At 31.6% G+C, this 25,087-nt stretch overlaps 1 protein-coding gene across 7 annotated transcripts; it reads left to right on the forward strand.

Annotated features, from left to right (window-relative positions):
• Positions 1–1,885: 1,885 nt before the first annotated feature.
• On the forward strand, positions 1,886–17,706 carry LOC114712981 (ankyrin repeat-containing protein ITN1). Of its 7 annotated transcripts, none has more exons than XM_028897550.1 (8): positions 1,886–1,913; positions 9,304–9,463; positions 12,692–13,339; positions 13,411–13,572; positions 13,714–13,782; positions 14,044–14,148; positions 15,890–16,636; positions 16,744–17,706. In XM_028897550.1, exons 3-7 carry the CDS (start codon positions 12,823–12,825, stop codon positions 16,246–16,248), a joined length of 1,212 nt encoding a protein of 403 aa, XP_028753383.1. In that variant the 5' UTR covers positions 1,886–1,913; positions 9,304–9,463; positions 12,692–12,822; the 3' UTR covers positions 16,249–16,636; positions 16,744–17,706. The 7 variants fall into 7 exon arrangements, with proteins under 7 accessions (XP_028753383.1, XP_028753388.1, XP_028753384.1 ...); XM_028897554.1 differs by lacking the exon at positions 1,886–1,913 and having other exon boundaries at positions 9,186–9,463; positions 15,890–16,066; positions 16,154–16,636; XM_028897555.1 differs by lacking the exon at positions 1,886–1,913 and having other exon boundaries at positions 9,184–9,463; positions 13,714–13,786.
• Positions 17,707–25,087: the final 7,381 nt, after the last annotated feature.

The following is a 25,087-nucleotide window of genomic DNA, read 5'->3' on the forward strand; positions in this document are numbered from 1 at the left end:
AAGTTCGGCAATTTGTCCCAGACCAGACTCTTTTAGTTAGTTTCAATTACATGCAATTTGTAATAATTGAGCATGATGTGGTCCCCTCTCGATAATAACCCCATGCAAAATAACAAGTGAAAATTAGAGAGAGAGAGAGGGAGGGAGTGATATTGACTAGAGAGAGGACCATAAAAAATATAATTATTTAAAATGATCGATATTTAAGTATAAATTTTAAAATAGATGTTACTCCTATCTCAATCTCCTACGTTGAAGAAAAATACACAAAATTGTTCGCCCTTGTAAAAATTAAAATTTTATTTGAGAAAAATAATTTTTTAATCCTTATAGTTTTAACTCCTTTGTAACTCAATCTTTATAATTTGACTTAATACAATTTAGTCCCTCTAACTAAAGTATTTTTTGTTGTAATTTTACACTTAATAATTTAAGGTGTTGGATGCACTAAAAAATAATTTGGAGTTTTATAGTGTTGGATACACCAAAAAATAATTTACGGTGTTAGATACTTTTCGAATGTACTTGTCATCTTTAATATAAACCTACCCAACACAATTGTCATTAACAAGTGAAATAACTAGGTTGACAACTACGCGATGTGTATTGATAACATATTTTCTCATTTCGTATCAAAGGCATTCTATATACCCACAAAAACCATCATCATCTTCAATCATTCCCGCTAAATCATAGTCAAACACAGCAGGCCACCCACAATATACCCAGAAACAAAGTACCCATTTATTACCCTACCCACCCATAATAAAACCCTAACTTAAATTATCAACATGGCATGATGATGAAGGAGATTAATGTTGTGAACCAAAAATATGTTGAGTCGGAGAAGAAGGAAGCTGTTTCGACTTCAAAGACGGTGATGGGGAAGATCTTTGACCAACTTCATTTCTTTGGTCTGAAATTTCTTTCTTACTCAAGAGGATCTTGGGGGAAGACGCACAAAAATGACTCTTCCTTTCACTTTTTGTTTCTAAGTCATTAAAGACAGAAAAGTAATTATAGCTTTTGATTCTTTTACAATGAGGTTTCCTTGGAACTTATAATCTATTTGTGACTTATGAGGGACATTTTTGTAGTATTTATTCTTCCTTAGGACCTTAGTGCCATTTTCCCAAAAGAAAAGGACTTGCATTTGGGTCAATAGACATGGTTTAGTAAGATCCAAAACGCACAAAAATTGGGTCATAGAATCTCATATTACTTTAATGCGACTTGAAAATTGAGTGAAGGGAAGAATAATGTGTATGAAAAATAATCTTGACAATACTTACCCGTAATTGTTTTTTTTTTGGCGGAAATATACTTATCCATAATTATAGAAGTTATTTAAACATAATTTAATTATTAAATTACAAGGGATGGGAATGAAAACGGGAAAATAGATGGAAGCAGGTATTAATTGGTATTTTCGGTTTATAAAAAAATGTTGATATGTTTTTTGTTTGAACAGAAATGTCGACAATAGCTTTATAAAACCTAATTCCCTTCTGTAGTTGTAATTGTATCCGGCTGTACAGGTCTCTGTGTATGGACAGTGTATTTCACTTTGAGAATATCGATACAATTCATTTTTGGGTTAAGTTCGGTACTTCAAAATATGTTTTAGTAGTACTTAATATTTTTAAATTAATTTTTAGTATGCTAGTACTTTAAAAGTATTTTTCTTGCAGCACCCAGTATCATAAAGTACTTTTGATGTAATTTTATGCCTAAAGTATTTAGCAATGAGCACCCTAAATTTAGGGGAAAATACTTTTAAAACACCAAACGTTATTTTAGGACACTGAATGTCATTTTTCCTTAACTCTTCCCGCCTCCCCTTCAACCAAACAGGTCCTTATTCTTTCTTCTTCCTGTCGGTGAAATCCTAAACGAAAATCAAAGGCAATTTCGTATGAAGCATGAGCAAAAGAGGAAGACTTGCTTTTCGGTCAATGGATTAGCGGCATGGGAAAGGCCTCAAAGTCAACAAACACATTTAAACTTTTTTTATTTTTCTTCTTCTTCTTCTATTTGTTCTTTTTTTTTTATTGGTTTGCTCCTTCCTTCTTTGGCTTCAATCTTCTTTTGTCTTCTTCATCGTTTATCCATTTCCTCCTTTATTTTATTTTTAATCATTCCGTGCATTCACATCAATATACTTCTAACCAATATTTTTTTAAGAAAAGACAAACAAATTTAAACTTTCCAAGTTAAATTGAAGTGATGTGATTGGGAAATAGGGAATATAGATTGTAGTTATAATTTATGAAAATAAGAGTAGGCCAAAACACCATCAAAAGAAAGGTTAAAAAAACTGGATTAGGTTGGAGACTAGCCAATCAGCCGGTTTTTCAGTCCAATTCATCACCTAAACTGGGAAAAAGTGAACTAGTACGAACGGAGTTACCCGGTGTGAACCAGGAGTAACCCATGTAAAACTAGTGGTTTGAGCGAGTTATCTGGTTCAATATTTTTCACTTGCTCAAAATATGTAAGAATTCTGAGAAAGAAGCAAAAAGCTCATCAAGAAAACAGGAAAATAGAACAAGAGGGAGAGAAAGAGGGGGAAAAAAGAAAATAGAGGAAGAGATGTAAAATACAATTTACTATTTCTCCGGTCCTTAATATAGGACCTGATTGTACTAAATTGTTAAGTTAACTTTGGTCCTAAATATAAAATATATTTCTCATATTTATCAATTTTTTTAAATTATCTCTATGAATACTCCCTAAATCATAATTATGTAAATGACGGAGAGAGGATATTAAAAAAAGATGATTATGGTGTTTTAAAAAAGACATGTCATATTTTTTATAATTAACTAACTTACCCAACTTTCTTAATTTAATCAAATTACCTAAACAGATTTTATATTAAGGATAAGAGAAGTATAAAAGAGAAGGAGCGAAGAATCAAGATGAAAAATTAAGCGGAAAAGGTTCTTTCAGAGTGTAAAGATAAAAGAGCACGGAAGAAAGAGAAAAATGGAGAGAGCAAGGAGCTCCAACGAGGCCACGATCTCAGGATTCAAAATAGCAATGAAGGGGAAAGGCATTGGTGACAACTGAGTTAGCGTGTTGCAGGTTCTCGTTTTCGAAAACTACCCAGGAGTCCTGCATTTCTTATGCAAATACGGTCTTATATATAAGACCTATTTAGCTAATTTAATTAGATTAAAGAAGTTAGGTAAGTTAATAATTATAAGAAATATGACATGTTTTTCTTAAAATACTATAATCATCTTTCTTAATATCCTCTCTCCCTCTTCTACTTAATTATGGTTGAGGGAATATCTATATGGGTAATCTAGGACAAAATGATAAATATGAGAAATATGTCTTACATTTAGGATCAAAATTAACTTAAAAATTAGATTCTATATTAAATATCGGAGGAGTAAATACTCTTCTACTTCTATTTATTTATTTATAGTATTTATAAGGCAATTTTATTCATTCCAAGGAAATCTTAAACTGTGTTACCTTTATGTTAAAATATAATAAAGTTATGTTAAAATATAATAATTTTTTAAATTTATTCATATTTAATATATATGTTTTTTAAAAGAATAAATATCTAGATTATAATAAATGAATAACAAAATAATATGTTCATGTTAAAAATTTAATGAAGTCACTTATAAATAAAACAAAAAAAAATTCCTCTCTTTGCCTTCTAAATAAGATCCTAAGAGTGTTTATGTTTTATATATAATCTAAAGAAAAACAAAGAGGAGGGACCTACTGTTTTTTTATTGTAATTGTAATATATGCTACTTCCGGTCCTTAATATAGGACATTATTTGATTTTTATTTTAGTTCTAAATATAAGACTCTTATCACTTTTTTTCTCATATTTATTTATTTTTTTAGTCTTTTTAATAATAGTAGTTCTAGCTAATACAATTGATTAACAAACATATTTTATGAAAGACAATACTTATTTAGCTAGTGCAAAAATGAGTTTGGAAATCCTGGTTGCTTAGGTGGGAATTACTTAACTGACATCTCAGCGGAATGAAAAATGACTATGAGGTGTTAATGAATAAATGTAATCATAAAAGAATCTTACAACAAATGAATAATATGGACATTGGTATCATTTTTGTACCAAAATTTGTCTCACTAGCTTGTGAGATTTTCTTTTTTTCTTCCTGTAATTACGTTCGTTTCTCAGAATCTCAAAGTGGTTTTCACTAAGATATAATTTGAACCAGGAAGTTATTGGTTTTCTATATTAATCTGTTTTTTTGTTGGGAGTGAAGCTTTTCTGTATTAGCATTGCAAAGTAGTTTTCCAATTTAAAAAATTCACCAAAACCCCCTTTTCAAATAGTAATTTTGAAATTTAGTTAGCTTAGGACCTAAATAATTTTTGTTCCAATAAGAGAACAACTTTAATTTGCATCACTTGATGCATTCTAAATTAAATTTAATTTGATCCAAAAGCAACATGAGGATTAGATGGCAAGAAGGGAAGTAGATTTTCTTACCAAATAGGCTTTTATCTCGCCTCTCTCCATATCCAAGTCGATAAATATGGAAAGGGAAGTAGATTTTCTCACCAAATAGGCTTTTATCTCGCCTCTCTCCATATCCAAGTCGATAAATATGGAAATTAAGTGTCAGCAGAGAGGAGAGACCACCTACCGAAGACTTGAGGAAATGCCCTTTGAGGCATTCTTGAAATACTTATAATGATTTTTATAATGATTATTTACATTCTTAAGGATGTTTTGCATGCTCCAAATTTGTGTTTCAAAACTTAATTTCAATATCTAGACTGATTGCCAATAGCCTTGCGCCCTAGTAGTATAATTATTTGCAAGGGGTGCAAGTTTCATCACGCTTGTAACATCATGTCATTAGTACCTGCCGGTCAATTTTTTTTTTTGAAGCCAGATTTGATTATATTGTCACAGATCTTGGGGATTGTGACTTTAGAGAGAGAATTTTGTAAATGAATCGACCAAGTCTTATATCAAAGAGCGAAGATACCACTAAAATTGTATGAGTTGATGTTAATGAAACCATATACAAAATTCATGATTGGGTTTGTTTCGATTGGTTGTTTGGACTGAATTGTTGACGATCTGTTGAAATTGAAATTGCCTATGATTTTCGTTTGGGATTTCACCAAGAGGAAGAAGAAAGATTGAGAAGGATATTATATGGTCGACCTGCTTTCAATGTATAATGGCTCGCTGTTTATCTCTCTTCTCCACACTATGCCTTTTTTATTTGGTTTGGGTGAAGTTACAATCTTATTCTCCTCTTTCTTTATTCAGTAAGTCTCTGCTTCTTTGACACCGTTGACTTCTTCTTGGTTCTTGTTGGTTACATAATTCTGTCCTACTCCTCCTCATTCACCTTCTCTTTCTTTAAGTTTTCCCCTTTTTGATTGTCATGGTCATATTTTCTTTTTAGGGTTTTTGTTCGGTCTGATCTTATGGCCGACAGTTTTTATTTATGTCATTTAAATTTAATTTGGGAAGAGGGTTTAAATTGAGGAGTCATTTAAAATATAAGTTTGAAAATTTTATAGAGATAAATACAAATCAAATTATATCCAAATCATATCAATAACGTCTATATATGCATATATGTAGAATATAAAATCTATAGGAAAAATTAAATGTATTATTTATAAGTTATAGCAATGCAGGTCCATGCATTGTTTGGGTATTAAATAGAAGTCACATTATTTATAAATAATTTTTTTAATAATTCCATGAATTTAAATTTATAGAGTACATGGCTTAAAGAATTTTGCGTAACATTCTCACGGGGTGCTATGTTCTATATCTTGGAATTTTCTAATGACCTTCAATAATGACATGCTAAAATGATAACATTATCATTTCTATCTCTATTAATAAATTTATAACCCATAAAGTAAAACTTTATCATTTCCTCTACTGTCAGGCCATATATACATATATATATATATATATATATATATAAATACTGAATTGTTCAGTCAGTTTCAACCAGAGACATGCAAATTGATAAAAAAAAAATTATGTCCAATATATAATTATTGGGCATGACGTAATTCTCACAATAATGCGTGACGTGATTCTCTCAATAATGACATTGTGCTCTTCCGGTCCTAAATATAAGACCTAATTATTGAGTTGATTTTGGTCCTAAATATAATATCTATTTTTATATTTGTCAATTTTTTTCTAAATTATCCTTATAGATACTTCCTCAACCATAATCAAGTAGAAAAGGGAAGGGAGATATTAAGAAAGATGATTATGGTGTTTTAGAAAAAATATGTCATATTTCTTATAATTAACTAACTTACCTAACTTCTTTAATCTAATCAAATTAGTTAAATAGGTCTTATATTAAGGACCGGAAGAGTACCAAATTTTTTAGGCAGTTTCAACCACATGCAAAATAATATCATTATTTGCCTTTATTTATCTATTTATTCAGTTCCAATAAAGAAACCACACTTTTAAGTTTTATCTTAGCTTTTTTTCCTCAAAATACATTTTCTTTCATCATCTTTTTCATTATTACTTTCTCTCATTTATTTCTTTATAAATAAGAGTATATTTAGAAAAAGTATATTTTTTGTGTATTTAATACTTTTTAATTAATATCAATAGTTTTCTTAAGTTAACGAGTTGATTTATTTAGATCTTATAATAAAAATAGAGGGACTGTATTAAACCGGGATGAATTATAGTGCTAGCTATTTCAATTTCAACTACCCATCGGCATTTGTGTTCAGTGTATATATCAGAATTGGGTGTCACGTAGTCGCTTGAGTAAACTTTATCAAGCAGTTTGGGCGATGAGCACCCCAAAATCATTAAATTTGGACTGTCCGGATCTATTTTGAATGATCTAAATTTAATTTTTATATTTTTATTTATTTAAAATAATTATTTTAATGGGTACATAATTTAAAATAAAAGTAATCTCATTTTTTCAAAAATAATTTTTTATTTAAAAACAATGAATTAAAAATTTTAAATTCAGATTGTTCAGATATGATCCGAACGATACAGATGAGCTTACGATGCTGATCAACTGGTTACACTTTATCGTCTCTCCTGTTTCGCAATATATCATCTACGGATGTTTTTAGCCAATTTCAATCACATGCAAAAAAAAAATAACACTGACACTATCATTTTTATTTATTTGTTCAATTCCAATCAGTAACCGACATTTTTATCTTAGCTTTCCCTTTCCGAAACATGCGTGGCCCGAACTCGAGTATTTTATTGTAACTCTATGAATTTGATTATTCTTTTTTATTTTTAATTTGGGAAAGAAGACTAATATCCTTTCGGCATAGTAGCATTAAAGCTTCTTTATAAGTGAAGGGAGTGGCTTCTTTCCACTGCTTTAATGGTCCGCTGCCATCCAAAGGCAATGGGGATTCAATGGCAAATGTTGTCTGGAAACGGTCCAGCGTAAAAGAGAGACCCATCCACACATTACAAAAGCAGAACTAATAAATATATATATATATATATATATTGGAGTTAAAAAAATTGGGACTCAAAACATTTTATATATATTCTTTTTATCTCTAAATATAGCATTTCTATCAAAATTAAAAATATTAAATAAAACCTCAGGTTCTTTTTTTTTTACGTTACAATTTTTTAAACAGGTTTAATGCTTTTTATAAGTTACACTTTAAAAATTTATGAATGTATTTTTTTTTCATTTTTACTTTAATTAGTTATATATCTCTCTATTTTTTTTCTTTCATTTATACTCATATCTTTTCCCCCTGTATTTGGAGCAAATTTGGGTGCTCATCATTCAGATCTAATTTGAATGTTTGAGATTTTTTTTAATTTATGTTTTTTAAAAAATTATTTTAATGTACAAAATCTAAAAATGAAAAAAATCTGGACCTTTTATATTTTTTTTTAAAAGTTAGAGTATAATTTTAATCCTCTAACTGTAAAACAGTTACAAAAAATGAGGATATTGAGGTCATGAATGTTGACAAAACATTCTTGAGTGCTAACATATTGTAATGTATGGCTGGGTCTCTCTCTTGCGCTGGACCGTTTCTACACAGCATTTGTCATTGAATTCCCATTGCCATATTACTCCCTCCTGTAAGTGAAAGTTTTAATTTTATTTATAACATTTGGCCATTAATTCTTGTCCTTATAATTCCAAAAAAATAATTGAGAAAGAAAGTGAAAAGAGAAAATCAAACCTCCTAAGAAGCAAATGGTCATGTTATTAATTACTATTCTTATTAAATTCTTATTAAAATATATCCAGATCAGGGAAGCATAATTTACTTGTTTTCTATGTGATGCCTCTTTACTTTTTTCCCACTACTTCACAGGATTTGGATCGGTGGGATTTTTAGAGTTCAAGTGTAACCTATTAAAAACAAGATCAATCTATTATAATTAAAAATAAATTAAAAACGCAAATATAATAAAAGTGTTATTTGTTAAAATTATATTGAACTCTGCATCTGCATGATATGAGATATATCCCTTTTCTACTTGGTCTTTCTACTTCCTGTTCTTTAAGATTTAATTTTGGCGAAGTTACAGTCTCATTTGCTATTTCTTTGGTGAGGCTCTACTTTCATATCATAAACTTGTTTTTATTCTTAATGTTTCCTTATATACCATCCAAGAAGTGCGCAAATGGTCATGCTTTTTAGAATTATCAACACATATTCTTTTCCATTAATCTATATACACCGTCCATTAATAGTTTTCGTAAAACTGTTATTAATGATTTTTTAAATTTCGTCTGTATCTATTTAGTCTTTTATTGGTGAACATAAAATTATGTTTTTCAACATAATTGATATATATGTGTGTGTGTGCGCTTTCTTAATATCAATGTCGTTTTGTTTTGTAAGAAATTCCGAGCTCTCCGAAGTTTGAATAATGAACCTACCCTCTGCACTCCGATCATCACGCCAAAACTATCCAATGAAATTATTTGACATAATTCAGACTCCTAATTAAAGTACTCCTTCGCACTAAAAATCAGCAACATAAGTCCAGAAATGGGAGCCACCACCATTTTCTTCGAAGTCTCTCTAGACAAATATCTTAAACTTTGTGATTGAGGCTAGTATTGAGTCCACCGTCCATATCTACTCCTTATCCTCACCCCAGCCTCGCTTTCGTTTACTTTTCAAAGTCTCTGAAAAAATACCAAAATAGTATGAGTTGATGTTAATGAAACCATATGTTAAATTCATGAATGGGTTCGTTTCGCTGATTGGCCAGAATTGTTGACGGTTTGTTGAAATTGACATTGCCTTTGATTTTCATTTGAGATTTCACTTACAGGAAGAAGGGGGATGAAGGAGGATGTATGGTTTGCTTGTCTTCTATATAATATGTCTGTTTGTTTTTCTCTCTTCTGCATATTCATCTCTCTAGTGCTCTGGGATTTGGTTTCGGTCGGAGTCGGAACCTCATTCTGCTATTTCTTTTGTAAGGCTCTGCTTCTTTGTATCATTAACTCCGTTTTGGTTGTTGTTGTTGGTTATATTTTTGCTCCTCCTACTCATCTTCGTTCACCTTCTCTTTCTTCATGTTTTTTTCCTTCTTTTGATGAGTGCCATCGTTATATTTTCTCCTTTGGGGGTCTTTGTTTGGTCTGATCTTCCATAACTATGGCCGACAGTTCTCATTTATGTCATTTAAATGTAACTTGGGAAGGGTTTAAATTCAGCAGTCATTTTTAAAAAAAAAAAGCATATGTTTGAAAAGTATATTAAATTGACGAGTACGGCAAGGATTAGAAATATACCTGAATTTTGCATTTCTATTATTTCTTATTCCCAAGATTGACTGCTCTTATGAAATTGTAGACGTGCACAGAAGGAAAAGAATTAAGACCTTTCTAGTTCCTAATTTATATTTCCAAGTCATTGTTTGGATAAATATTTATTACAAGAAGGAAAATAGAGTTGTGTTCAGATATATTTTACGACTGGTGGATATTAGAAAAGGGAAACATGATCCATTATGTTCAGGTCCATCTTCGTGAGTCCATTACCTTGAGCATATTTTCTACAACAACTTTGAATGCGATGGATGTCAGAATAGTTATAATATTATGTGTACGATGAATCTTTTAATTTTCATCTTGTTTTTGTAAAACTTAGAGAGATTACAACCGGAGATAATAGGGAAAAAGAGATATTTTGAGAACTTTGATACTCTTTTAGATTTACTCCTCTAGTTCTATTTATAAGTTACTTCCAACATATTTCATACAGATTGATAAAAACTTTAAACTTCGTTAACTCTCATTTAAAAATCAATAACTTTTTAACTTTGTCCCTATTTAATATACAATATACCACAACTGAACAAAGTCAACATAATAATAAATGAAGGGTAAAATTATATATTCAGATAAAAATCTTCTCTCTCTATCATATAAATAGGACCAAAAATTTTCTTCTTTCTCTTCTCCATCCTATAAATAGGATAAGAGGAGTATAATGTTTTCGGGGGCAAAATGGGAGAAGGGAAGCAAAGTGAAACAGTGAGTTTGAAAAGGACCTTCAAGGCAAGTGGTGCTATCTAGCTATACACAAGTTGCTAAGAGTCAACTTGCATAGATAGGACGTGTGGGTAGTTCTTCATTTTGCACTGAATTGAAAGAGAATAAGCAGGAAGCTTCGGTGATATATATATATATATATATATATATATATATTATCATCAATCTTCAACACTAGACTTGGTGCCTCCTAAAATCCGAAACCTCCAACCTCACTTCTCATTTTCTTCTAACCTTCCTCATTCTGCCCGTTTCTCTTCGCCGAGTAGCTGACAGAACAAGACACGTTGCCGTTTCCTCCGTGGTCGACCATAGCTCAAGCTTCATGAGAGTTGTTTTCAAATCCATGGGAAGCTAATTTCGTTTTCTTCCTGAAAGATGACTTGATGCCTTAGCTTATGTGAAAAAGAGAGGGAGCACTGCAGCTTGTACTCTACTTTATTAGTTCATGAAGATCTGTTCAGATTTTGTTGCTCTACTGTAGATACCTGGATCTAGCTCCTTCCTTGGGTGTTTGATAGTCCGTTTGGAACTCGCATTGCAGTTAAGTGTCTAAATGCTTCTGATTTACAGTATATTTATTCATGTTCAAGACTCGTTCAAATCTGATTTCATGAGTAAATTGATTCATTAAAGTTGTTCATTGTTCAATAACAAACAAGAAGTTTTAGTTGCTTTACTTTGAATGCTCACTGTAGTAGTGTCCAAATCTCTTTCGAATGGTGGCTATTACTAGTCAATATACATTTCTGGCCAATATAAATATAACGATTATGACGTGACTCTCATATTGACCATTACTAGTCAATATAAATAAGTCATATTAATACACAAGCTCCCCAGGTCTTTTTAATTTATAAAAACATCCTGGACAAGTGGACAGCTACTTTAATATTCTTCTCTCTCTCCTCAATTTATTTTTACGTGCATGTAAAATTACTTGCTCCATTTTCAAGTCATATTAAAGTAATATGAGTCTCTTTCACTTGGTGGTTACTTACAATCAGCTAGCAATCCGTTATATTTTGCGATTTTCCCCCAATTTGGTCTACTCCCAAGCTTTGGGTAGTTAAAAGAGAATATATGGTCTACTTGTCTTCTTATCTTTCACACCAATTATATTTTAGGATTTCCCCCCAATTTCTCCTAAAAATTAAATATATTATTTAAATTTTAATTATTCTCAAATAACTATTTTTATTTTATAATTTCAATTTTAATTATTCTGTAACAATTATCACATTATAAACATATGTAAATATGTATTGTTCAATAAAAATAATATCATTTTCAGTCATTTTATATCTAAACTTATTTTTTATTAATCATCCAAATAAGTTTCAACTTGTTAAACTGACTTTTTTTTTTTTTATAAATGTCAATCACATTATACTCACTTTTATCCATATAATGCCTCTCTGTTTGTCTCTCTTCTCCACACTCACCTCTGCTTCTTTAAGATTTGGTTTGAGCGAAGTTACAATCTCATTCTCCGATTTCTTTAATTTAGTAAGCCTGTGCTACTTTGACATCATTAACTTCTTAGTGGTTGTTGTTGGTTAGTTTTTCTCCTCCTTCTCCTCCTCATTCATCCACTCTTTTTTCTTCAAGTTTTCCTTCTTTTGGGAGTCAGGGTTATATTTTCTTTTTATGGGGTTCTTGTTTGGTCTGGTCTTCCATAACTACGACCTATAGTTCTCATTGACATCATTTAAATGTAAATTGGCAAGGGCTTAAATTCGGTAGTCATTTAAAAAAAAATTATTGACAAGTACAACGAGAGTAAAATTATACCCGAATTTACATATCTATTGTTTCTTTAGTTACGGAATTGACTACTTGAATGAGAGTAAAGTAGAGGTGTGCAGAAGGAAAAGAATTAAGATCAGCAGTTTTCTATCTGCCTTTCTTCTTCGTTTGCTCTGTCACGTTCTTGAATTCTCGATTCCCCACAGTGCTACTGTATTAGTGTTGTTTATACACTGGAGAATTGACTGCATTTTAACTTCAACTTCACACGCTTCAACTGATAAGTCCAAGAAAATAATAGTCTACAAAACAATAAATTATAAATACATAACTTATATTGAGTATTGTATTTTGACCTTTGCAGTATTCATGTATTCATTTATTCTGTTTGTGTGAAGGTCTTCTCTAAATGTGATTGATTTTCTCTCTTCAAGATTGGGAATTACGTGATAGCTGATCAAACCTTGCCGTTTATATATAACAACCCCTTCAATTAACTTGTTCATTGAAGTCAATCGTGCTCGAGATAATGAGTTCGTCCGAGAAACTGCGCAGTGATGCCATGGGAGGAAAGTGGTCAGAAGTGCTTGAAACATGCAAGCAAGAGAGGGCGCTTTGGACACACGAGATAACAGGGACAGGAGACACAGTATTACACATGGCTGTGTCTAGTGGGAAAGAGAAGGTGGTGGCAAACATGGTTAAATTCTTAGTTGAACAAGATGATGTGGAAACGTGGAACAGGAACACCATTCTTGGTGCTAAAAATGATAGAAAAACCACTCCTTTACACTTAGCAGCAATAGAGGGGTATGTTAGAATGTGCAGGAAGATCGGTGAAGCGGATCCCTCTTTAATTGCTCGCCGTAACATCGCCGGCGAGACACCCCTTTTCCTAGCGGCTCTCAATGGCCACAAAATAGCTTTTCTTTGGCTTCATTATCTGTATGTGGGAAGCCATGGTGTTTCTTCAACTGGCTTTGCTCACTGTATAAGGGACAACGAAGATACCATTCTTCATTGTGCAGTTGCAGAAGGGCATGCTGGTAAATCTAAATTGATATTCATTCTTTCATATATTGCTGATATACTTAGGATGAAGTACTACTAAGTGCAGATGTGGCAATCGAAATAGTTCACCTTTATAAAGATTATTTGAACGAGATGATGCAGCGCAATAAAAAAGGGTTGTCTCCACTTCATCTCCTAGCATCGAAACGTAGGGCTTTCAAAAGTACTACCCTCCGTGAACTATCAATCCTTGCTGGTCCAATTTATTGTAAGTTCTATATATGTCTGTGAAGGGAATGCAATGCGTACATGTGTGTGTCTGTAATTTCGAGCTTCAAAGGACATTCTTTTAATAATTATTATTATATATATACACATGCATATGGCTTGTTTGTTTGGAACTTTGTAGGGTTTTGGAAAGTTAATGAGAAGAATCAGGCCACGACGCTTGAAGAATTGCAAGCCATGAAAGACAAAAGTAAGTACGCTTCACGCGTTACTCCGGAGCTGTTTTCTTTTGTCCATAACAAATTTGCATTTATTTTAATTCGAATTAGCTTAAAGACCTGGCCTTGAACAATTAGAAACTATGATACTAGAAAGAGATGAAACATGGAAAAAAAATTAATCATTTAATCCCTGAAATTTTAATTCGAAGATAACTCAGTCCTCAAATTTTAGTTTGATGCAACTCGTCAGTGCTAACAAATTTTGTGACTAATTAATATTTAATTTGCAGAAAATTATAAAGGAAAAAGCATTTTGGTCAAATTTATGAGGTGCATCGGATTTACCCTCGGGGGGGTCCCCGCGGCATTCCTGCAGTTAACATGTTCTGACGCAGGTAGGGCACATGCAAGAGCGCACATTTAATTAAAATCATGCGCATATACATACACAGGAACGCTGATAAAATTTGTATTGATTGATTATTAATTCAAAATTACATGCATCATGATGCTCATCACTACAGTAAAATATACACCATTTAGATATAATTTTAATGGTTTACATTTAAAATTTTTAACCAATATTTTTTTAAATAGAAAATTATTTTTTAAAAATTTGCGGTTGAGTGATTATATTTATTTTGGATTATATACCTAGATTATGTATCTATTTAGAATTAAAATTCTGAATTGATAATTTTTAAATAATAAAATTATTTTTAAAAAAATGATTATTAAAATATTATCTTTATTTTAAATTCTATATTAATTCATTAAAACAAATATTTTTAGAAAATAAAAATAAATTTTGATCATTCAAATTAGATCCAAATGGTATGGATTTGTTCCATATATCTATCCCCATACTCAAATTTTGTGACGCATGTGTGCGCATGTTAAATTATTGATGATGATGATGATGCCCTCATCTATTACGATTCTGAACCTCCCAATGTACATTTTTATTTAATATTTGGGTTAAGGTACAAATATTAATAACTAGCTAAAGTACAAATAAACACGCATGGCGCCCATTTCTCTCAACATTATTTTAATTTTTTTTTTGAAATACGCGCTGCTTGAATTCCCAACACTCTCTCACTTGCATTTCTTCTCTGAAAGGTAAAAACTCCCCCCCCCCCCTCTCTCCGTCACTCCACAGTCTACACTTCTCTCTTCCCCACCTTACGCCACTCTCTCTTTTCCTCTTTCCTCCCCGGTGCTCATATTTTTCTTACTCCTTTTATGTTTTCCCAAATAAATTTTACGTTGATTTTTTTCATTCATAGTATTTTATTTACCTTTTCAGTTTAATTTAAAATATTAGAATTAAAAGCTATATATATTTTTAATTCTATTTTTTAATTTATAATATGTGCTATCGATTTTCTTCATAATATCTATATTGATTTAAATATGGAAATTATATATGAGATATTATCACACACAAAAATAAGGATATGCGTGATGGAAGAAATAAATTAGAGACATTATGAAAAAACCAATAGCATATATTTATATTTAATTCAAATTTTTTTCGGTTCATAACATATGTTCTTTTTTTTTCATTCGTAAAATCAAGGAAAATTTATTTGAGGAAACATACGAGAAGGAAGAAAAATATGACAGGTTGGGGAAGAGAAGCGAGGAGAGTGAGTGGCGTGAGGTGAGGGAAGAGAGATGTGGGGAGTGACGGAGAGATTGGGGGGAGAGTTTTAAGAGAAGTGATGCAGGTGAGAGAGTATCAAGGATTCAAGCAGTATGCATTTCAAAAAATATATTAAAATAATGGTGAGAGAAATGAGTGCCATGTAAATTGACATATAGGATAAAAACATTTCAGCTGTCATTATCTCATTGGTCAGAGCATGGATAAAGTAGCATTTTGAGTGTAGGTAAGAATTTCTCCAGGAATAGAGGGTCTCACCTAATATAGGTAAGACCCACCCAAAAAAAATATTCTTTTTATTTTTTCACATATTCTATTTTAATTATATACCTTTAAATAATACTATTTATTATCTTAATTATAAGACTTTGTTTGTCAAATATAAATAAGGTCTAATAATTAGAACTAAAGGTAGTAAAATTTTTCAAACATGTTGTTCCTACTAACCTATGGGTCTTCATGAATAGTCTTACTTAGATGGTGCATGCCGTTTTGTATACCCATAATGAAGAAGAGTCACACATGGTGGCATCAAATAATGACCGAACTCCTTCACCATGCTTCCAAAGAAGATATGTCACAAATAATATCAAGAACTGTTTCGGAGCAGCTTTCAGTTTCCCTGCAGACAAAAGAAGATAACGGTAAAAGGATTTTTGAAAATTCCAAGATGTTAAGTAATAAAGCATTGTTATTATTATACTTTTCATATATACCACTTGACGTTTCAGGAATCACAAACCATTTTTCACGCGCAATGATAAAATATATTGGGTATATTTTTATGCCAAATAAAATATCCTGCAATTATAAACTAATTTTGTGATTTGGACTGTGAATGGCATTATTGGTGGATAGAGCTGGAGTCAATGCCAACACCAGCGTCTGGTACATTAACAATTGACACACCCCTAATGATTGCTACGAAGAATGGGGCGACAGAAATGGTGAAGGCAATTTTTGAATTGTTTCCATCAACGATTAAAGATGTGAATGCCGAAGGAAAGAACATCTTTCTATTGGCCATAGAATATAGGCAAACAGATGTATACTGTTTTTTGTGCAAATGGAAATGGCTAAAGGAAAGTCTGTTCAGGCAAGTAGATAAGGAGGGAAACAATGCATGGCACTTGGCAGTGAGTCTCGAATTTGACCCTAATCGAGACATTGGGGAAGCATTCAACATGCAAAGCGAACAGCTAAGCTGGCTTCGTGTGGGTATCTAATGGATAAATTTAAAGCATATCACTATTTCAAATATTTGTTTGATATTAAAATATATAGACATGGTAAGTTGATGTTTGTATATATGGTGATGCAGTTAGTGAGGAGGTCACTCCCGCATGATATGTCTACAAGATACAATAGAAAAATGGAGACCCCGGGAGACATCTTAAGAAAGAGTCGCAAGGAACTTATGAAAATCCAACAAGAGTGGGTGGCAAAAACCTCACAAGCATGTTCTGTGGTGTCGACCCTTGTTGTATCAGCAGCCTTCGCCACACGTACCAATGTACCAGGTGCTTATGATGAGAAGGGCTATGCAATCCTTAGAAACAAGCCACAAGCATTCAAAATTTTTAAAGATTCTTCATTGGTGGCCCTCTTCTGCTCTCTCATTTCCACAATCTGCTTCTTGTCTATAGTTGCTTCTCCTTCTCATCGATATTTTAATGCTCGTACGTTCGTTCCTTCCCGATTTTACTGTGCTTTGTACTCCATGTTCGCCTCCATTGTTTGTTTGTGGATCTCTTTCTGTGCCGGTGATTTCTTCTTGCTCCATGACAACACTCAAAAATTGCACAAGGCTCTTCCAACTTATATTTTGTTCTCATCGGTCTTCATCCTTATTGTTGGCTCACAGCTCCCCATATTCCTTGATCACAAATTGTCTCGGCTGGGGCTCACTCCTGCCCCTAGAATCGCCCCCATTTCTCCCATTCAGTACCGAAGAACCGAGAACAAGGAAAACGGACCAGATCTGAACCACCAAAATTAAGCCCATCTCTTGTATTATTCAAAGAACACCTACCTTCATCACTTCCATTGGAACAGTTTTTGTGTGATTTGATGTTTTTATTTCTTTTCTATTTCTAACAATATGTGTTGGAGGCATACTCTCGCTCCATCACGTACTGTAGTTTGAGTTGTATTTTTTTTCAACCTCACTTATATTGCTTCCTCATTGGTGGCTTGTGGGGTTCTCATAATGATCATCTTGTCTTGTTCAGATGTATGACTTACCCCTATTGAGTAATTTGATTAATTGGCTCCATTAATTAAATAATTGGGATAATTATCACTTCTAAATGTTAAAATGTTTAAGCGCGAGCGGATTTTAGTTGATGTGGAAAGTTTCACATTGAATGACCCTGGCCTTAATAAATAACATATATGATCCACCAAGAAAAAGGAAGAAAATAAAGTTGCGACGGATTGAAACTAATTGTTCAAACAAAAGCTTAACAATTAGTAAAGGGCGTCCAATTTGCAAAGTAATTTACCTGTATCCTATTAATAAATATATAATTCATTATAAACTGTTATAAGTGAGGACACAAGAATGCCGGCAAAGTTATGTTCCATATTTTTCCTTTATAAAGGAATTATGTAGCTTTAAAATAAGTCCAAGAGCATCTCATTAGGATAAGTGTGTCCCAAGAAATAAATTTTCAAAGTCAAAGTAAAAGATCTGAATAAAATTGGAAAGAGAAACAGAGCAGTCTAACTAAAAAAATTAAATTATATCACATGGCACATGTGAAGCCCAGTTTCATATTTTTCCTCTAGAGATGACTCTTCGAGTTTTAAAAGGAGACAAGAATAAGCTCAATACTATATTTTTAATTAAGTATATGTTATGAATTTTAGAATTTAGCCTAAGATTCTGCAAAGCACCAAGAAACACGTGATTGAGCTTCAATTTTTTGAGGTCTTTCTTATCTCCAAGTAGCTTATAACAGAAAGCAAGATGTTGCATTATTGGCATCCAGTTACATAATTTTTTCTTGTAGCAGACATTTAGATTTTTCAACAAGTCATAGATCACATTAATCGGAACTCTATAAACAAGAGAACTAAATTTTCCTAGTTAGTGTGTATTGAATCTATTTTTAATACATATAACTGATGAGGCAGTTTTTAAGGTTTAATTTATCCAGACTAAGTTATAAATTTTTTATTTACCCAAAATAATGAAGAATACCACGCTGAAGTGAATGTGAAATTGAGCTTCAACTTCCAAGTTTTCTCAGTCGCTGAATAAGGATTCCTTAAATTAAAGTCTAGAGATTGATTTCGTGATTGCCCACACAAAACTATATAGGTGCAAATTTATGTCTAATTTAATATACCATGCGTTTGTATATAAACTAATAATAGACCGTTGACCACTCAGTAAAGAAGGAAGGATGATGGCCCAAAAAAAGTAAAGAAGCACTAACATTAAAATAATCATTTACAATAATTTTAAAATGGAACATTTTTTTCCTTTAAGACGCCATTTATCAACTTTTTAGAATTTGGAAAGCAGCCAAATGCACCTTCCAAGAAGGGCACAAATCGTCATGCTATTATTAACCAATCCAGCACCCGACATAAGAAGATTTAGAAAGTCAAAAAATACTTTTTTGGCTGAAAGTCAACAGTATTTTTTTTAAAAATGCAATGCTCATACGTAACTTATTTAAAAAATAAATCTATTCTAACTAAAATGAAACATCTGAATTATATTAAAAAATTATGAGTCATGTTTATATTAATATTTTGAGGCTGTTGTTCTGTTCTTGTCTGATTTTCATAAATTATAAATATAAACTTGAAGAGTTTAAATTTATTTGTCTTTTTTTTCACAAATATTGGTTAAAATTATATTAACTTGAATATAGGCTAGATTAAAAATATACCTGACCTATCATTCAAGTTCCATTTCTACTTACTCTTTGGTTACGACGTCAGGGAATTGAAGTAGAAGTGTACAAAAGGCAAATAATTAAGAATGTGTTTGGATAAATGGATTTAAATTTAAAATTTAAAATCTCATGTATTTAAAATGTTTTATTTAGTACTACCTTTTGTTCTTAATATAAGATCTCATTTAACTTTTGTCTTAGTCCTAAATATAAAATCTCAATCTACTTAGTTTCTCTTATTTATCTTTTTTTAAGGTAGTCCTTGTAATAATGGTAGTTGTGGCCAATATACTTGATTAGTAAAGATATTTTAGGAAAGACAACACCTATTTATTACAAATAACTAATTTAACTAGTTTTCTTAATCTACTCAAATTAGTCAACCAGCTATTATATTAAGGACCAGAGGCAGTATATATTTGAATAACAACACACTAATTTAGTTTCAATATGAGGATGTTTTAATGCACACCTTAAAATTTGATATTTTTGGTATTTCTGGCAGGGCACTTTAGTCTTTCATGATGGATTATTACATTGAGTTAATATTCTTTTATCTTGATTTTGGATGTTAAAAGGATTTTATTGAATTGATGTAAATATGTTGTTTTGTTTTGTTTTTATATTGGAAATATACTTTGTATAAAAACGCATCCTAATATGTTTAATGTGGTAATATATGTACAAAAATTATACCATTATATTACCTCATAATCCATGGGACCAAGTGATTCTGAAAAGATTTTAATGAGTTCATTTTTTGGGGGAAAAAATAACAAACGGAGTTATAAAATTTTAATAAAAATAAAAAAATTAATTAAAAATATTCAATCTTACTCTTTTAATTAAATTAAAATCTTCTCTCGTTTCCATCAAATTGTCTTAATAACCATTAGACTTACAGCTCTCACCCGTTACCTTGTTAATCTCTAGAATTTTATGTCATTTTAGTACAATTTTTTTAAGCTCTAGATACTTTTTGATGCATTTGTGCGTATATTGATATGTTAACTTCTAGAATTTCATATCATTTTAGCATAGTTTCTTTAAGCTTTAGATACTTTTTGATGCATTTATGCATGCATTGAATATTCAAAGATAATAAAATGTACATGATGTTTTTGGTTGCACACTAGTACTTAATTGTGAATATTTTTTGCTTTTATCCTTGCTATTTGTGAGCTTATAAATTCTGTCATTTTTGCAGGATATATTTTAACCTAAGAATTAAATGCTCCCAAAAGTAAAAGTTGATTTAGAAACACATTATAGAAATCAAAGAAGAAGTCTTGATCTTGCCTGCCATATATTTGGTCCATACAATGAAAACTTGTATATTGATTCCGTAATAACAGATCAAAAAGCACTGAACCTGTTGTGGCGCATTATTAGCAAACCAGCATTATTGCATATAACAGCATTTTTTTTATGGCGATGAATATGAGAAGTATCGTCGTCTGTTGACTTTTAAATCTCATCCATCACAGATCCATGTCCACATGTACATCTTTTGGGATTTGAAACCTTTAAGAATCTCAGAATCCTCCTTTTTTTCTTTTCTTATCTTTTTGAAATCTCTTCTTCATCCTTAAATCAAAAAATGGATAACTCAAATGTAATGTTTTATACAAAAGATATTATTAAAATATTTTATAAATTACTTTTTGTATACTATAGATGAGAACCGGGTGGACTATATTATAACAATTTATTTTTTTATATTTTAATAATATAATAATATTTTATAAGATATTACGTATGACCCACATAATTTTATAAATCAATAATGATATTATTGATTTCCAAATAAAACATGATACATACGTCAATGTTAGTCATAAGAAGCGTGGATATCATATAAAAGAAAGTAAGTTTAGGAGGTGTAGTGTGAGTTTATATATCTATGTCTATTTTATCTAATAAGTAGCCGAAGTTCAAAAAAGTAAGCACCTGCACAATTAAAAATATATAATAATTATTCCCTAGTAGTAATTCTTAAAATTCGTCAATATATACTAATATGGTAGTTGGATCTTGGGGAAATAACCAAAAAAAAAAAACCTGTTCAATTTAAAAACAACAAATAAGTCATGTTGACAACTCTTGTAATGGTTTTGACAAGTTAAAATCTATCAAAATAATCTATTTATCATTTTGAAATTCAATGAGTATTTTTTGGTCATTTTTTCTTGGATGCGATTGGATCTTCTTATTTTATAATCTATGATATATCCACATGAAAGCACATGTCATGGGCATGACGTATAGGAATATTATGATCCTAGCAGTGTTATAGTCGATGGAGTCACATACTCAAATGTTATCTAACAATTTTAATATTTATTCTCTGACTTCAAATTGTATTATACTAATAGATATTTTAGTCAAAATCCCACCTATAGTACAGACTGTAGATTATGGTTTGAAATTAGTATTATTTGCATTCAGTGAATATTCTTTTTTTCTATATAATTTGATTTCATATAGGCGGCCATTAATTTAAATTATATAGCCATTAAATGGTAATTAATTTCGACTGATTTTTTCTTTTGGCCAATGAGGAGAGCTCAAACGTGAACATCATCCTTGGGGCTGAGAATGACCGAAAGAACACTCCTCTGCACATAGCAGCTTCAATGGGGAAAGTTGAAATATGTAAGAAGTTATGTCGCGCAAATCCCTCTTTAACTGCTAGACGTAACATCGTCGGCGAGACATCGCTCTTTCAGGCGGCTCTCTGTGGCCAGAAAGAAGATTTTCTTTCGCTTCATTACCAGTATATGTCTCACCCTGGAGTTTCTTCAACCGACTTTGGTCACTGTATAAGGAAAAATGGCGATACCATTCCTCATTGTGCAATTGCAGAAGGGCATTTTGGTAAATCTAAACTGTAACATTCATTCTCTCTCTCACACACACATATATATAATATACTTATGAGGTACTACTATAAATGCAGATGTGGCAATCGAAATAGTTCACCTTTATAAAGATCATTTGAAAGGAATGGTGATTCACAATAAGGAAGGGTTGTCTCCACTTCACTTCCTGGCAGCAAATCGTTCAGGTTGAGCCAATTTATTGTAAGTTCTGTTTCTCTTTGAAAGGGATCCTTGCCTTTCTTCTGACGCTTTTTCAAGCTTCCTATAACAACATTTAAAAGTATGATTTTATAATGTTGAATATGATGAGCGGTGTCCTCTTCTTCCTTATGGGGAAAGGGAGGGTGCATATATGGGGTTAAAAAAAAAAGTTCGTTTAATGCATAAACACAATTTTTATTTCATATTTGAAATTTTTATTTCGTATTTAATATTTTAATCTGAGCTTGTTAAAGTTGAATATACATACGTGTTTTTTTTTGTGTAATTAATATACACTTTTCCTTTATCTTACTCCCTGTTTTTTTTTTTTAACACACCGACTATTTGATTAAACTCAAATATTAATCAGGATTAATTTTTCTCTAAAAATAATTGGAGTATGAGTAAAAATAGAAAGATGGAAGTACAGGCAAGACTTATCAAAGCATATTTTTCTTTAATTTTTCTCTTCACATGTTTGGCTTTAATTAGATCTAGATCTGCTAAAAATACATTTTCAAAAGACGTCTAAAATGTTATATATTATTTAATTATATATAACAATAAGTTGCTTTTAAATAAGAATTTTTAACACATTTTGTCCTTACTGAACTATGTATTGTTCTTTAATATTCCTAGGGAGATGTCTCTATCAGATACGAAAATTGGGAAAGAGGCGCACATGGTCACTTCAAATAATGAACGAACTTGTTCAGCATACTTCTGATGAAAATATGTCACAAATAATATCAAGAACTGCCACTGAGCAACTTTCAATTTCTCTACGAACAGAGGAGGATAACGGTAAGAGAGATTCATGAAAATCCCATGATGTTAGTTTATGATGTATTTGTGAGTTTTCTATCACCAAAAGATAAAATATTGAGTAAATAGTATGAGTATATATATTTTTATGCCTAAAAGTCTTGCATTTATAAACTAATTTTGTAAATCAAACTATGAAGGGTGCTAGTGGATAGAATCAAAGTCAATGGTGATTCCACGATCTGGTACAATAATAATTGAGACAGCCCTGGTGATTGCTGTGAAGAATGGTGTGATAGAAATGGTGGAGAAAATTCTCGAATTATTTCCATCAAGAATTAAAGATGTGAATTTCGAGAGAAAGAATATAGTTTTATTAGCAGCAGAATATAGGCAGACTGAGGTATTCAGGTTTTTGCGCAAACAGAAATGGCTATTTGAAAGTCTGTTTTGGCAAGTAGATAAAGAGAAAAACAACACCTTGCACTTGGCAGCAGGGCTTGGAGTGGAGCTTGATTTGCTCCTGATGAGGTCAACACGAAATTAAAAAAAATACTCATCTATTAGTGAATACATTAAATTGACTTGGTGGTGCCAAAGATTTCTTTTGTATCAGAATTTAATGCAATGTGTATATATGGTGATGCAGTTTGTGAAGGCTTCAACACCACCTGGCTTGTGGCAGAGATACAATAGGAAAATGGAAACCCCAGAAGACATATTCAAAGAGAGTCACAAATAACTTATGAGAAGCAAAGGAAAGTGGGCAATTAAAACCTCACAAGCATGTTCAGTGGTATCGACCCTAGTTGCGTCGGTGGCCTTCGCCACACGTACCAATGTGCCAGGCGATTATGATGACAAAGGCTATGCAATCCTTAGAAACAATCTGTAACACCTATTCCTTATACACCAATAGAGTTGTTTTGTTTAATCTCGAATCATTAAAAGCCAAGTTTTAATCCTGGGACAGACATGTTTTTTTTAACAACTCCCAAACACAAGGTCTGAACCTATTCAAAGAATGGGATTTTCTGAAAAGTTTTAAACTTTTCAAAAACTCACTTTCAAAGTAACCTGTCTAGTGGTTCAAGTACCCAATTTAACCATTTTACAAAAACGGTAAAAACCGTCTAAAACCCATGGTTCGTATTCAACTATCGAATTGATTCTTTTTCCATCCAGCCTTTTGAATCTTGTATTAAGTCAACTATAGCCAGTAGGGCTTAACATTCAATACCCTAGCCATTGGCTCATACAACAGGTTAAATATAGAGATACACATAATTTTAGGCAAAATAATAACTATATATCAAATTATTGATCATTTCCTTTAATAGCAATTATTATGGTTTACCTGCCCTTAGTTACCTCCTTATGGAAGAATATTTACATATCAAAATATATATACATTATATCTTCACTCCAAAATAAGATGCATTTTAAGCAACACACACACACACACACAAAAGATCTTCAGCTTCTTTCACCTTCAAGCTCCACCAATCCCTACTTCCTTGCCCTTACAAGTACTTGCTCTTACTATATTACATGGAAGAAGAGGTGAGATTCTAGAGAATCCCATAGTAACAAATTTCCTTTAAGTAATCATACAAGATCACAACAACATGCTACACAAGTCAAAGAGAACAACACCTTGCATCTAAATAAAATCAATGATGCTCATACACCATATACCATATAGCCAATCACTATATATCACGCCCACATTCCAAAATAAATGGAAACTAACGCATATTGTCATGACAAATATTATCATGCAAAGGCAACTTACATGGTCTCATGCACAATCAGCATAAAGGCACATCCAACCATGTGGCAAACAATGCACAATCCCATTAAAGGAAAAGAGTTACTACCTTTTGCTTTTTCTTCCATACTCCCT

Source organism: Neltuma alba, unplaced genomic scaffold, assembly GCF_004799145.2.
Source record: "Neltuma alba isolate B1F8T4 unplaced genomic scaffold, ASM479914v2 tig00011406_pilon, whole genome shotgun sequence".
NCBI lineage: Eukaryota > Viridiplantae > Streptophyta > Magnoliopsida > Fabales > Fabaceae > Neltuma > Neltuma alba.